We start from the raw sequence: 15,816 nt of genomic DNA on the forward strand, positions 1-15,816 counted from the left end.
CCAGCACTGAATGATCCTGAGAGAACGACTTTGTGTACCTTGCTGCTTGCACTATTTGACAAGCGATACTGCGGCAGTCACCGCACTCAGCAAACACTCACTTCCGCTGGAGGGCTGGCCGCCAATACAAGGACAAGGTGGCCAGGGTCAGTTTTGTTTTGCCAAGCTGCACACTGGCCAGACTGCTGCGAGTGATCTGATACAATGGTGAACGGCCGTGTTGTTGTTGTTGTTGTTGTGTGTGTGTGTGTGTGTGTGTGTGTGTGTGTGACTGACTGATGTATTTATATTTCATATTTAAAGGGATCTTTTTCCTTACTAAAACAGTGCGTGGTAAATTTCGAAACGAGCACCGAGACAAACAGTTGACAGGAGTCAGTGTCCCTTGTTATGATGAATCTGAGTTCAGACTGATTTAAAAGCACGGGCCAATATTAAAGGACACTCAGGGCCGGATCTGGGGGGGGGGGGGGGTCCTGGGTTCCGTAACCCCCCCTCCCCCCCTGGCCATCCAATGTACCTCTCAGAGAAAAAAAAGGTGAACTTTTTAAGCTCTTCCCCCAACTCCCTCAGTTTATTTGGTCTTCTAAAACTATTTCAAATTATGAACAACATCAAGTCGACAACGGCCTGCCCTCCCCGTTATAAGTCCATCATCATAGTAATATTCAAAGTAAAGAGTCCTGTCAGACTTATTTACTAGGCATATATGTCTTTGGGATTATTCCACTGAACCACTATGGTAAATGAATATATGAAGTATTTTGTTACTGTTGAAAATGTGTAATTTTGATTCCCAATTGCAAGGAAAGACCAAAAAATGACCTCACAAATGCAAAATTTTCTCGCCCACCGGGGCGTTGCCCCTGCACCCCACCGGGGCCTGGGCGCCGGGCCCCTGGACCCCTGCCTTCAGTTGGAACCCCCCCCCCCCCCCTCAAACGAAGTGACTTGGTCCGGCCCTGACACTCATATCAGTTTCCACTACACACACTGACACACACACACATTATCATCTATATCAGTATTTCAGCAACTTCAGTAACAAACTCAGTGAATACCTCAACCGACTTACTTGTGCCCGCGTTTAATGTTGTGTTTTGTTATAATTTGACTAATTTGTATCTTTTGTTATTTTCGTCTGGTAAACAGGTATATTTGGTCCCTTTTACTCTACCAATAATGTTAAGGTCTGATCGTCCCGGTGTCAGCCATGCTGATCGTAAATGTCGCATCCTCAACTTGTTGAAAATGTAAATAGTTAGTATTTACTACACGACGACGAAGCATCTTCATTTCAGAGGGAAAAAATACGCACACGAAAGATAAACTTTAATCAGTCTACTTCAGTTGTATCAACTGAAACACTTGAGCACAGTTAGCCTATCTCAGTCAAAAACTCTAGTTGACATTGTTGAAGTTTCGACCTGAACGACTCACTCGATGGGTGGGGGGTGGGGTAATGTGCTCTGCTTGTCTTACATCACTACAAGAGTAGTATTATTAGGCGGGAGTGGGGAGAGCACATCCCACACACAACACTCACCCACTTTTTGTCAAGTGCCTGTGGCGCCGACCACCGTTGACCCCGAAACAATCAAGGGACACAACAACGGAAAGAGGAGAACTCTTCTGTGTGCTTGAAACAGGTTTGGTATGCGTATGCAGCGTGACTAGACACACGGGTTGTAGACTTATCACGGCTGGTGTGTTTTGTGATGATCTGTTTATTTTGGTAGTTAGGACTGTACATATATAATGTACGTTGTCTCTTTCTCTTTCATTACCACACAGCATAATTAGGGTGGGCTTATGTGCTGCCTTGTCAGACTTACGTGAGCCGGCTCGATCTTGTGCAAACTGAATAGCGGAACGCGTCTGGTTTCGGTTCATGTGTTGAGTTTGATGTCAATCAGAACACAAAGAACTGCTGAAGTAGATAACATGTCTGTTTGTGTAGCTTAAACAGAATTTTTTTTCGTAAGCGATTTTTGGCTCCAGTCAGAATGTTGTATCTTTTGCTTTACCGTCTGAATAGAATGCACATTAAAATGGAACCATTTTCAGATTTTGACTTCAATCCCTCGATCCTTTTCTGCTATTGTTTGCAAACAGCCCAGTTTTAAAAATGGATTTGACAAATAAGTTTAGTTCAAACGATTTTTATTTAAAAAAAAAAGGATCACAAAGACAACCCTATGATAGGATTGGTATTATTATTTTTAAAAGCATCGATGTTTGGATAATCAACTTGTCTGGTCATGCATAGACCTATTAAGGTCCCTGGGTCATGTTATGATCAAGCACTCCATGAAGTTATATTGTCAGCTTTTGCCTGTATGTCTTTGAAGGAAATGATCTATTCTATATATAGTGATCTACACGTACACGCTTGTTCAATTGAGTTGCTGACTAGACTTGCGGCTGTGTTTAGCCTGAAACCATAGACCTATATTAGAGGTCCCTGCTGTAACTAACTGTATGCTTGCAACTTGCTCAATCAAGTTCATGCAACTGTTCATATGTACCTTACTTTGGTTTAATGTTTTCCTTCAAAGGTTTAGTTCTTGTGTCTTTGGTGTAAATAATTTAAATACATGAATTGATCTAAAACTGCATATTATATTTTGTTCATGCTCTTTCAATTTCATTTACCTATGCTGCTATTTCTAAGCTTAGCTAGCCTTACACGTACATTAGTTATACTGTGTATACGTACTGGTAGTCTTAAATACATTTTCTCTTAGTTCCTTTCTCAATATGTTCCAGGACCTGATGGTTATAATTAAACTGTATACTCTCTGAACAGTATTTTCAGTAAGTCATTATGTGAGTTTTATTGTTCTTTTTTCCCCTGTTATATATATATTATGTTCTCTTGCTTCTACTTCTAAAGCAATAAAAACTTGTGCAGTGCCAGTTCTCATTGGAACTAAACTGCACTCTTCTTATAATTTGTTATTTCTGTGGATAGCCTGTGAAATGAATTAACAGAAACACTGTATATATGTGCACATCCTAGATACTGGGTCACAACTATGGGACATGGACACCAGGAAAAAAAGTAGGACTGAATTGAGTGAAATACTCTTTTTTAAGTGCAAAAGACATGCCTGTATCTTTTTCTGTCAAAGAGAGGACCTTTCATATCGGGGTTTCTTTAGAAATGACAATTAGACACATGCAGTACGCTCTATGTCGTGGGTTACATGGTTTCCACTTTAGGCTTCAATATCCCACAGGAAAGAACTTTAGCTCAGTTATTGCATGTGGCATGTGGACAACATTGATAAATAAATATGCAAACATGAAAGTTTGAAATTACAAGTTTCCATAAGTTAACTAGATCGAAGTAGAAAGTGGAAACCGTAACCCACGCAATTTCCAGGTGCAAAAGTTTTTCTTGTAGGTCAAATGTAGCAACTAGCCTTTTGGGCACCCTTTTGGGTTTTAATACATGATAGAAAGATTTAAGTGAGCAAAAAGTTTTCGATCTGTGCTCACTGGGTTTATGTGTATAGAGATAATACTGTCGTGAGTTACATGGAAACCATAGTTTGTAATGTCTTTTATTTCCAAAGAAAAGAACTAAAACTTGATTATTGCAATTTGCATGTGGACAACATTGATAAATAAATATGCAAACATGAAAGTTTGAAATTACAAGTTTCCATAAGTTAACTAGATCGAAGTAGAAAGTGGAAACCGTAACCCACGCAATGTCCAGGCGCAAAAGTTTTTTTTGTAGGTCAAATGTAGCAACTAGCGTTTTGGGCACCCTTTTGGGTTTTAATACATGATAGAAAGATTTAAGTGAGCAAAAAGTTTTCGATCTGTGCTCACTGGGTTTATGTGTATAGAGATAATACTGTCGTGAGTTTCATGGAAACCATAGTTCGTAATGTCTTTTATTTCCAAAGAAAAGAACTAAAACTTGATTATTGCATGTGGACTACATAGATAAATAACTATGCATACATGAAAGTTTGAAATTTTCAAGTTTCCATAAGCGACAATCCTAAATGAGAGAATTAATCGATTGTCGATCGTGCGTTGCAGAAGAATCGAAAATTTCATAATGGCGCCGATCATGAGAACACATGTGCTGCTCAAACTTTGCACCAGATCAAGCTTTAATCAGCAAAATATCGCAAAATTCGTCGATGAATATATGCTACAATTGTCAAAAAAGATTTTACAGGTCTCAAACAGTGAAGATACAGCGTGGTCTGTCGTGAGTTACGTCTCAAAAACCGGAAACGAATACGATTGGGTGGATAAATTCTCATTGTCTATTCACATGACCGGGTCAAACGTCATGAATGGAACTTTCGACGGTGTTCCCGCGATCTCACAACGCGTGTGTGATAGGCAATGCGGGATTTGTCGTCTGCTGTGGCCATGCTTTCGTGGGTTACAGATGGAAACGAAACAAGGGTGGGGTACATTCAAGCGCGATTATAAGCTGAAATAAATTTGTTTCCTACCGTAGTGCTGTGTTTTGAAAACCTAAATGTTGTTGAAATAAATAAATAATGACTTTGAATAACTTTGAGGTTTCCTTTGTTCAGCAGATCGCATTTTTTGATGAAGTTGAAACCGGAAACGACGGTAACCCACGATTACGTGTTTTCTTTGCCGATCAAACTCCCAGAAGAAGAAAAATAGATGTAATTCTTGAGTGTGTATGTCGAGAATACTCCTTCAGCTGACCCATAAACATCACAATAAAATTCACAGAGCTTTATTCTCCATTATGTACAGCTGCAACACAGACTGGTGTATTTTTGTCCCAGTTTTAGGTGCTGTTTTGGGGGCATTTTGGCTAAAAATTAAATCGTTTAAAACCCACAGCAATGTTTGGAAACCCAAACTTGGTTGTTACAGTAAGTCAAATCCATCCCCTTTGACATCAAAGCATCCCCTTTGTCATCCATTGCTCAGAGATATTGTGACAGTCATTCAAAGTTGACAACCCATAGTATTTCCCAGTATCTAGGACGTGCACATATATATATATATATTGTATATATATACATGTATGTGAACATTTCTATTCTCAGCCAGCCGCTTGGACCAACACGTGTGGTGTAAATGATATTACCTGTGGCTTAGGAAACTAATTTTATCAGGCCAAAATGACATTGACAAGACTCTAAAATACTCCACTTTTTTCAAATGAAAAAGGATAACATGTACACATGTATTTGTTTTTGAGAACTTCACTCTGCAGCTTTGTTACTATTTTAGTTTGAACATGATACACTTTCCAAATGCTTAGCCATGCAGATGTTCAAACTCTTCCTGTGTAGCAGAGGATATGAAATTCGAATTCCCAAAATTGCAAATGCAGGGATGTGAACTTCTAAGTTATAATACATGGAGTGACAAGTATGTCAAGAAATCCTGGACCAAAGAATGTAAAATGAAAGAGTTGGTCATGCATTTCACAATAAATCGACCTGTTATCTATCGCAAGAAAACTACTTTTGGTTTCTTTCTTCTCAAATAAAGGGACTGCAGATATGACTAGAAAAGTAGAAGCTATAGATTATTTGCTTGCTGTTTCATTAGAGTTTGAAAGGGTTTTACTATTTACTGTAGTCTGTTGGAATACCTCTTTTCTCCAGTGTACACATATTATTGAGTGATTTGATGCAAAACAAATAGCCAAGAGCAAAAGTTTTTGTTTACCAGTGCATGAAATGTGATAGTGCGCAAAGAATGAACCCATCTATATAGACATTGCACCCTGCTGCCTCAACTTGTCAGTTTTACTCCAATGGAGGTTGTGAATTCAGTTTCAGACGGTTTCATTCCACCTGGTTTGAACTGGTTACTTCAATCTGCAACGATGACAGACATCTCTCAGTATGTGTTCCCCAATGACACACCAGTGGCTGTTCTGGACTGCACCGAGGCATTCAACGGTCTGTCAGACAAAGAGAAACTCTACTCTCACTACCTGGCCCAGGCTTCCTTTGCTGGCGGGCTGATTGTGCTTGTGCAGGTAGGTTTAGAGATGGCTATTATTGTGTTAGCTGTTGTAGAAGCACTGGTGATGAGGAAATAGAAAATGTGTCTCTAATAACACTGGTCACTCGGTTACAGAAGCCAATTGGACTAAGCATTATACTTCTTAGCAGTTACAATAAATAAACATAAAAAGAAGACAACACCACTCCCATCACTTGTCAAGTACCTTTTGGGAGGTAAATTATTGCTGTTGTGTCAGTCACATATAATTTGAACTAGATGATTACCCGCTTCGCCGGGAAGAAGTAGAGCCAAATACCAGGCTGCGCCTGGGACCGACCCGGCTTTGCCGGGTGTACGCCGGCTTTGCCGGCGCACGAAGGAAAGAAGATAAATGCGCAAAACACTGGAGACCTTCTAAAAATAGTAACGTAGTAACGGGAATATGGATTCACGCCACACGAAGGAAGGGAGATAAACGCAAAACACTGGAGAAGATAAGGAAGAGTTACTGGGAATGGTGAAATTAACAGAAAAACCAAAATCGGTTCAGCGCTGCGCGCTGTGAGCACGTGTTGAAATATCTCATCGATGAGGTTTTGTCCGGGGTCTCTCTGAATAAGCCCACCAAATTTGAAGCAGATCCATTGAGAACTTTGGCCGCGCATCGCGCACAGACACACAGACAGACACAAGTCGTATATATAGATGCACATATTCCAGGAAGGTTGCAACAAACTTGGATAAGGTATTTTTTCTGTGAAAATGAGCATGCATGATGTTCAGAACTGATTATATACCCTGCTATGCCTGTCGAGGGATCCCGGATGTTGCGAGGAATTATTTTCTTCAGCAAATTTGTCGAAAAGGATTGGAAGTTTAAGGCAGTCCTTAAAGGCACAGTAAGCCTCCCGTAAACCATCACAGATATGGTCAGGCTTTTACACACAGTACAAACACCCTTTCATTTAAACACTCACCGATTGAGAACATCCTAGGTGCCCTCGGTAAAGAGCGAACAATTTTCAAAGAATTTATTTTTGCGTGCTTTATCTTACCCCTGAGCCATCGTGAACCTGTGTGATCCAGTTTCCCTTTTTCACAATGTAGTCGTCAGTTATTCATTTGAATGCGACTCGATGTGAGCTTATCTACAACAGCACGTTTTTATGCACGAAACAAACGGCTGTGGTTCACAAGAACTCTAGCGATGGCTTTTGACTGTTGAGAGGAACGGCGATATGCATAAACCGTCACTCGTCTGCTACAACCCTTGCGTGACCCTGCTTCCGGGCTTTTCTTTTTTCAAACTTTCACAACTTCGAATTGTACTGATCTTGTCTTGATGAAAAAAGAATTCTTTTATGATTAAAGAATGTTTGTGTAACAAGCTGTCAATTTATTATTTAGATTTTAAAAGTTAGGTCTAGCGCAAAAACGCACCACGGTCCAAAAACATTCTGATAATCATCGATCCACGGCTATGGCCAGTTTACATCGATAGAATGAGACCCGAAGGGAAGTAACTCATTTTTGACCTGTGTTCAGGATGGGTCCAAAAAGTGTTCGAGACAATCTGCAAAATTAATTCTTTAAAAATTGCTTGCTCTTTACGTAGGGCACCTAGGATGTTCCCGTTTGGTGAGCGTTCAAATGGAAGGGTGTTTGTACTGTGAAAAAGCCTGACAGTATCTGTGATGGTTTACGGGAGGCTTACTGTCCGGGCGTGATGTCCGGTAGTAAATATTCATAACAGCCGTCCAGCACCAAAACGAGGCGCCATTGTTGTAGAGGACCAAGTCCACGAAAATAAATTCTTTGAAAATTTCTCACGCTCGACAGAAAGCAGCCAGGATGTTCCCGTTCGGTGAGCGTTCAAATGGAAGTATGCTTGTACTGTATGTAGACGCTTGGGGAGCTCTGTGATGGTTTACGGGAGGCTTACTGTGCCTTTAATATATCTTTCCTTCGAAGTGAAAAGGTTGGGCAGCTCAATTTGTGGAAATGAGGGTAAAGTTATCAGCGATTTGAAATAAGTTTGCCATCCCTGCCTGTCGTTATGAAGTTGAACTGCGTTTATTGAGTTTACGCTGTTTTCTGCAGACTTCTCCGGAATCACCTGGCATCTTCCTGTTGCTGCAACGTGTGTTCAGGGGTCAACCTCTTGAGAAATTGAAGACTGCTGCTGTTAGCAATGGGGTTGATGAAGAACAGTTCCAGGTAAATTTGTTTAGTTCAGTGTTAGTCTGTGTATAGTATGGATCTTGGTTTAAGACTGTTAATTGTGTTATTATTAATAATACTAATAGTGGTAGCAGCAGTGAACATTATAAGATAGACCTTTTGACAAAGGGAAATATGCATAGTCTGATGTATTTTCATTCTGTATGTTATGTTAAGATGCTATGCTGCACCTGGCTCTCTGTCTAAATTTAATTTTCTCTTGCGAATATTTTTTCATATTTCATTTAGCTTGCCAGAAAAATGGGATATCAGTTATCATTATGTCATTAAAGCAACTTTTTACTTTCAACAATGACAAGAAACAGCACAATGTGTGTACAGTACAGACAGGTAATGGCAAACAACAAGTGATGAAAATAAATGTAACCGTTACCATTTTTTCCATTTCTTTTTTTCCCTTTTTAGTCATTCCTGGTGTATGCAGCAGCCTTCTACTGCAACATGGGAAACTACAAGTCATTCGGAGACAGCAAGTTCATCCCCAATCTGCCTAAGGTGTGTGTGTGTGTGTTGCAGTAGTTATGTCTGAGTGTGTATATGAGCAAATCAATGGTATTCTTGCTTCGATCAAATAAATGCTGAGGACACATGCTTTCTCAAAACTACAGCATTTCCGTAGTGCGTTATTTGGCGCTTGTTTTAAATAAATTCTTGTGTTTTGGTGTACCTTTTGGAATTTTATCTTTACAAAACGTGTATGAAGGTATCAGATTATTTTCTGACTTTAACTTCCAGTTGTACAATGTTACCATTGTATTACAGTTCCTTTTATGGCCTCCAAAAATCTGAGAGAATCAGTTCTTAAAGGACCAGACCATGCTGTTTCATTGTCAAAAACGCTTCGAATCGTGTTCCTGCGCGACTGAACACTTCCCGATGTGTGCAGTTAGTTAGAAAACCGCTTTCTTACCGTCTTCAACAATGTTTGGTTTATTTCGGAATCTTCTAAGGCCGTAATCCGACAATTATTGTGACTGAAGCGACGCATTTCTTCCCCAAAACAACCCGCCATTGTGTCTCGTTTTCTTCGCGAGACTGGCGGAACTCTTGGCTTATGAATGAATTATCCGTGATGTCATACAATGTCAAGATGGTGAGTGCTGCACCAACAAGCGTAACTGCAGACGAAATTGAACCGTACATGTTCGAACCACTCGCTTCTCTGCTAGAATCAAGCACGGAAGATGAGGAGGCTACTTCCAGCAGTGGTGAGAACAGTGACGACGAAAATTGCGACTCTGTTTGTCTCAGCGATCAAAGCCAAAAGGTAAACACGCCCGCTCTCTGTGCTGAACTTATCGTCTGCTTTCGAGTCTGTGCTATTTTTTCACTCTCGTCTTTTTGCTCATGATTGTTTGTGTACTGAAATGGCAACGCACTCGCGAATAAGTGTGATATTGTGTAAGTGTTCATGCATTGCATTCACGAGTGAAAGAACAACAGCTCATCGCAGTGTTCTTGATTTCAGGAACTGGTGTTCACTGTTCGTGTTGTACTGTGTGGGAGGGGCAGAAGAGGAGAGAGAGGAAGCTACCCTGAGGTACATTGTAGAATGAAAACTTGCAGGGGAGCAAGAATGCATCACCAGCCACGAAGGTGTACATACAACTTTTTTTGAGGTGCCTATATTTGTTTGATTTTTAAATGTATTTATTTGTTGTTGTTTTTAAAGGCTACCAAGAAAATTTAAACTGAACAACTGTTGTCATTTAAATTTGTTACACTCAGTCACATATAGTTTCACACACACAATAATTAACTCACTTGCATGCCCACTGAAGAAGTTTGCTCTTCACATTGTTCTGTTGTTGTTGTTGTTGTTGTTGTTTTTATAATGTAATCATTGTAACATTAACACTCAGTAATAACTAATATTACAACACAATAACTTTTTCATCAGAACTCACTCACATACTATTAAACCCTGGTTTATGAACACTTGCATTTGTACTTTGCATGGGAAAGCAGCCTGAATTTCAGGTGAAATTTAATAACAGAAGATTTAGATATAATGTATGTTGCTCTAGATGCATGTTTTAATAAATAATAATGACATTCAGGAAAGTAAAAGTACTGTTGAAATTTGCTGTTGTAAAATGTCTGATGATTAGGGTTCTGTTGCACATTTAGTGAATTGACTGTACCAATTGCTGTTATTAGTTACACCCAATCAGTGCATCCACATGATATTATGTAGCTTAAATTAAAGAAAATGTTTTGATGTGTTCAGGACATACAGACAAGTTGCATACTGACTTGCCGAAAGAACAGGAAAGTTCTTCCTGCCTGTCTGGTCGCTGCCATCAGAGACCTCTTTCTGTCACAAAGATACACAGGCTTCAAATATGTCACATAAATAAAAGGTACATTACATCTTTCAACTGGGGGGTGTCTGTGTGGGGGGGGGGGGGGTGCATAACTATTGCATATTTAAGGTCGGCTTAAACTGCAAACAGAAATGTGGAGCTTGTGTAACAATTCTTGCTTTGTCAGATTTGGAGATAGGCAGCCTCAGTCTATATAGTTAGTCGCCAGTTGAGGCGTTCTGCTTGGTGACAACTTGAGCTTTGTCAACTGGTCTAGCTGTAGCAGTCAAAGTCTGGGCACTGTTGCATTGTAGTGTCGCTGTGTATGCAGAGCTTTGTTGTAGCTGCCATAGGCCAGTGTTAGGATCACCACCTCCTCAAACAGCTCGTTCAGATAACCTGATGAAAAAGTAAGGTGTGAGGGTAGAATGTCAAAACTTAAGCTCGAAGTTTAAAACAAGAGAAGGAGAAAAACCTATACATGCTATCACCTGTAGATTTTCATACATGCCAAAGAAAAAATCTCAGTGAGGTAATCTTGAGTAGTAAATGTTAAAATGTCTTTGTTTACCTTTTATTATCCAGGCTCGTGGTTCATCAGACAAGTCACTGTGAAGGCATTTCAGGAAGCTGTCTCCATGCCCCTTGTGCTGACATGGTTGTTTTCCACTTAGCCTTCACCTCTTCCACTCGCCTGGACCCTCCGGTGTAGATTGGGCACAGTATTCATGTTAGGCGCGTTTGATCGATCTGCGCGATCGCGCGATCGCGCTGCGCGTTTGGTGGATCAATCAAACGCGCACACATCGATCGATGTGTGCGCATTTGATCGATGCAAAGAATAGGCTACAAAGAATACAAGAATCGTTAAAACGCGCAGCTCTTATACTTGCGCATTTGGACGATCTGTCACAAAGTAAGTCCCTACCACACACACACATCGCACGCCGGGAAGTGAAAAGTTTCAAATACAGGAATGTTCCGAAATATACCCCAACAACGTTTTTGATTTGTTTGTTGTCAGGCCTCTCAATCTTTCAAACAGTCTCTCTCTCTCTCTCTCTCTCTCTCTCTCTCTCTCTCTCTCTCTCTCTCTCTCTCTCTCTCTCTCTCTCTCTCTCTCTCTCTCTCTCTCTCTCTCTCTCTCTCTCTCTCTCTCTCTCTCTCTCTCTCTCTCTCTCTCTCTCTCTCTCTCTCTCTCTCTCTCTCTCTCTTATGATCTTATTCTTATATTATCCTACATACGTGAGAGAGACACCCGTGAGATAATAATCGTTCAAATCACACGTGTGTATAATTATCATGTAAATGAGGTCATGTCAAGCAAGTCTGGCAGGGACCTGTTTTTCCACTGCTTATGATGCCAAAGTCACCGAGACAAACGTCATTATAGAAACACAAATTGCGCTCGCTAATTACCCTCGATGAATCTTTAGAACTAACACGTCACGCCACACTTTCAGAGTGACGTTTCTTTGCTTTGACGTAATAGATTGCACGAGGCTTTAGAAGAGATCGAGGTTCTAAAACTAGCGTCTTCAATTTAGCTGCCTCGAATGCAGGACATTTTCAGTAAAATACACGTAAGTACAGTATGTAGGATAAACAGAATACTACATGGCTTGCTGTTCCTTACCAGATTTACACTCGTTGCTTTATCAAATAGTGAACAGCTCGCTTTCGCTCGCAGTTCAATATTCAAAAAAACAACTCGTGTAAATCTGGTACGACACAGCAAGCCATGTAGTATTCTCTATTTCCTATTATTGCGTGTGTCTGCGTTTCATCATAAAAAGTTTGTTCCTATGTAGGGCCCATTTCGATTATAACCATTTTGCTTAGATCAGGACTAGCTGGAAGAAAGGTCCTATGGACCTAATGCTATCTTTCCTGTAATAAAGTTCTATGTTTCAATGTTTCTCTCTCTCTCTCTCTTAGTCTCTCAGTCTCTCTCTCTCTCTCTCTCTTAGTCTCTCTCTCTCTTCTCTCTTTCTCTCTCTCTCTCTCTATCGCTCTCTGTCTCTGTCTCTCTTAGTCTCTCTCTCTCCCTCTCTCTCTCTCTCTCTCTTAGTCGCCCAGTCTCTCAGGATCTCTCTCTCTCTGTCTCTCTCACTCTCTCTTAGTCTCAGTCTCTCTCTCTCTCTCTTCTCTGTCTCTCTCCTCTCTGCTCTCTGTCTCTCTCTTCTCTCTCTCTCTCTCTCTCTCTCTCTCTCTCTCTCTCTCTCTCTCTCTCACACACACACTTTCTCTCTCTCTCTCTCAGTCTCTCTCTTAGTCTCTCAGTCTCTCCCCCCAATCCCTCCTTCCTCATCTCTGTCCATCCCTCTGACATCTCATGAAAACAGCTGAACTTTTAAATCATTTGCTATTAAAGGACAATTAAACACTCAATGAGCTAATACATGTGAAATGGATGATCAGGTGCAACCTCGACGCATATATACCTGTGATGTGATGTCTTTGAGGTAGTCTAAGTGTTTGGTACAATATAATCCCATTTTTTCTTCTTTTTTAAAATGTCTTACAGATTGTTGTTTAGACACTTATAGCTAGGCCTACTTCCGGTCATAACTTCCGGTCATTGCCAGCAGACGTGTGTGTGCGTAGTATGGTGATTTGTGAGACGGATCGTCCAAATGCGCAAGTATATAAGAGCTGCGCGTTTTAACGATTCTTGTATTCTTTGTATTGATCAAACGCGCACACATCAATCGATGTGTGCGCGTTTGATCAATCCACCAAACGCGCAGCGCGATCGCGCGATCGCGCAGATCGATCAAACGCGCCTAACATTCACACTTCTTTCCAACGCCTGTTTTAGACAGAAAAAAAAAAGTTACCACAATCAGCAGAACTTTCACTGGAGAATGAGCATAATTCTTTCATACTTTTCTTTCTCATAGCTTATTTTTTGTTTTTATAATCTCTTCATTACAATAAATAACATCCATCTTAAGATCTATTTTGAGCCTTAATTTAAGTTGACTAGTAAGGATATTAATAATAATGTATTTATTTTTATAATGAACAAACTAGAGAATGTATGTGGATATGTGTGTGATGGTGCTGTATGTGTGGTTTGGGTTATGTCTGTACTGATGTGTACATTTTATGTGTTTTGTATGTTTTACGAGTGCGATTTTATGTGATGTTATTCTGTACACCAGCTAAAACAAAATGTCTGGTATATTAGATAATAAACGCACCTTTAAAAAACTTATTAGCGACTACACCCCGTCACCCTCCAGTCCCCCTCCCCCCATTACACCCTCCACTTTTAACATTGTATAAAAAATCATGTCCCAATATAGGTCCCTATATATATAAATACTAGATGATTACCCGCTTCGCCGGGAAGAAGTAGAGCCGAATACCAGGCTGCGCCTGGGACCCGAGCCGTGTGTACGCCGGCGCACGAAGAAAAGGAGATAAACGCGCAAAACACTGGAAACCTTCTAAAAATAGTAACGTGCAGTGACCTTCTAAAAATAGTAACGTAGTAACGGGAATATGGATTGACGCCACACGGAGGAAGGGAGATAATCGCGGCTGAAAACACTGGAGAAGATAAGGAAGAGTTACTGGTAGTGGATCCCGACAACAAAACAAACAAAACAAAACAAAAAAGCGGTTCAGCGCGCTGCGCGCTGAGAGCACGTGTTGAAATATCTCATCGATGAGGTTGTGTCCGGGGTGTAGCTGAATACGATGTCCAAATTTGAAAAAGATCCACCGAGAACTTTGGCCGTGCATCGCGAACAGACAGACAGACAGACAGACAGACACTAGTCGTATATATATATATATATATAGATGATATGTTTAATCGCCACCTAGTAAACAACCTGGAATGTTCTTGTGGTTATTTTGCTGAAACTGTTCTTCACTATTTGTTATCATGTCCCCTGTTTAATGATGCAAGAACCTCAACAATCGGTACATTAGCTCCAGAATTTGTTAATATTGACACACTCCTGACAGGTGATTCAAACATTTCCATATTTGAAAATAGTACTATTTTTGTTGTTGTCCAAAGCTATATTGAGAAATCAAACCGCTTTGGGACACCTTAGTTCGATGTTGTTGGTGGTTGTTTTTTTTAAATATATTACTTGGGGCCCATCTACTTTTTGATATTTTGTTGTGTCTTTCGTTCTCGTTTTGTATTTGTTTTCGTTTTCGGTATTGACACAGATTGTGTTCGATAATTCAAACTAAGTTTTCCTTGTTGTTTTTCTCCTTTTTATTTTTTCCTTTTTTTTTCTTCTCTTTTTTAAAAAACTGTGTCGCATTGATCATATTCCGCCATGAAATTTCAGGCATGTTTATGTGAGCACTTATCATAAGTTTTAAACTTGTTGTGCTCCTTCTTAATGATGTTGTTATATTATTATGTATCTGTTTTCGAATAAAATACTGTTTAAACAAAAAAAAATATAGGTCCCTAGTTACCTGGGAGGACGTTAAGCCCCATAATCAACATCAACAACGTATTGAATTGAATTGAAAAGCTGGGGTTAGGAGGTCTAACTTCTTGAATTAAAGTGGTTTTTTCTCAGATGCATGTAGTTTATTATTTGCTTGAAATCATGGTGTATTCTGGTTGTAAGAGAAGAGTCAATTTCCTTGTAAGCCTGCAAATTTAAGACTTGTCATTTTTGAAGTACATTTTTGTAAGGGTCCACAATAGTCCAGGATAAGGAGGAAAACCATAGGGTGGGTCAGGAAATCTGAAACATTGCATAGGTTTTATTTGCCTATGTAGACACAAAAAGTACTTAGAGCACTTTTTTCCCCCCAAGAGAGCACAGCTTAGTTTTAATTATTTTAATGCCACTGTTAGCAAGAGGAGTACTACAGTCAGCAATCAAACAGTGGATTTTTTCTGTAGACATTGTTATTTCTGTTTAGGTTTTTCAGTAGTTTTCTATGCGGATAATCATGTTGCATGATCACTAGAAACAATCCAGCTCTATAGCATGCAAGTTTTGTTTTTGTTTTTTTACCATGTTACTCTGAGAGAAAAAAAAAACCCACAGAGATTAAATTGAACTGGCAGTTTGACTGAAGCCGTGGTAATAACACAGAGTTGTGCTCTTCCTACAATCAATTTTTTTATGTGGATGATGATGTCCGTACATGTACTTGGTTGTATTATTTTGCTAGACTATTTGTTTCTGTTAGATATATCTGCTCACAGGGTTGTTGTTCATAATTTGATGTTACATTTACTGCTGATCAAAATGTATTGTTGGAATAGGTCTGCTAAATATTCTGACTGCAGTTTTGT

The 15,816-nt window shown here is 39.9% G+C and overlaps 1 protein-coding gene and 1 long non-coding RNA gene across 6 annotated transcripts in view; both read left to right on the forward strand.

Moving 5' to 3' along the window:
• Positions 1 to 1,635: 1,635 nt before the first annotated feature.
• LOC138953812 (dipeptidyl peptidase 3-like) overlaps positions 1,636 to 15,816 on the forward strand; it is a 37,201-nt gene continuing 23,020 nt past the window's right edge. The window contains exons 1-4 of one of the 5 annotated variants that reach the window (XM_070325751.1): positions 1,636 to 1,706; positions 5,802 to 6,010; positions 8,080 to 8,196; positions 8,626 to 8,715. In XM_070325751.1, coding sequence (XP_070181852.1) covers positions 5,855 to 6,010; positions 8,080 to 8,196; positions 8,626 to 8,715 — 363 coding nt within the window. In that variant the 5' untranslated portion in view covers positions 1,636 to 1,706; positions 5,802 to 5,854. Of the gene's footprint in view, positions 1,761 to 1,802; positions 1,936 to 2,409; positions 2,559 to 2,687; positions 2,818 to 5,801; positions 6,011 to 8,079; positions 8,197 to 8,625; positions 8,716 to 15,816 lie in introns of those variants that run through there. The other 4 variants (XM_070325752.1, XM_070325755.1, XM_070325750.1 and 1 more) reach the window with 4 other exon arrangements.
• Positions 9,701 to 12,510, forward strand: LOC138953819 (uncharacterized). The gene is made up of 3 exons (XR_011451617.1): positions 9,701 to 9,839; positions 10,451 to 10,583; positions 11,112 to 12,510. It is a non-coding gene; the product is annotated as an uncharacterized lncRNA (long non-coding RNA).

The sequence above is a fragment of the Littorina saxatilis genome, linkage group LG17, assembly GCF_037325665.1.
Source record: "Littorina saxatilis isolate snail1 linkage group LG17, US_GU_Lsax_2.0, whole genome shotgun sequence".
NCBI classification, from domain to species: domain Eukaryota; kingdom Metazoa; phylum Mollusca; class Gastropoda; order Littorinimorpha; family Littorinidae; genus Littorina; species Littorina saxatilis.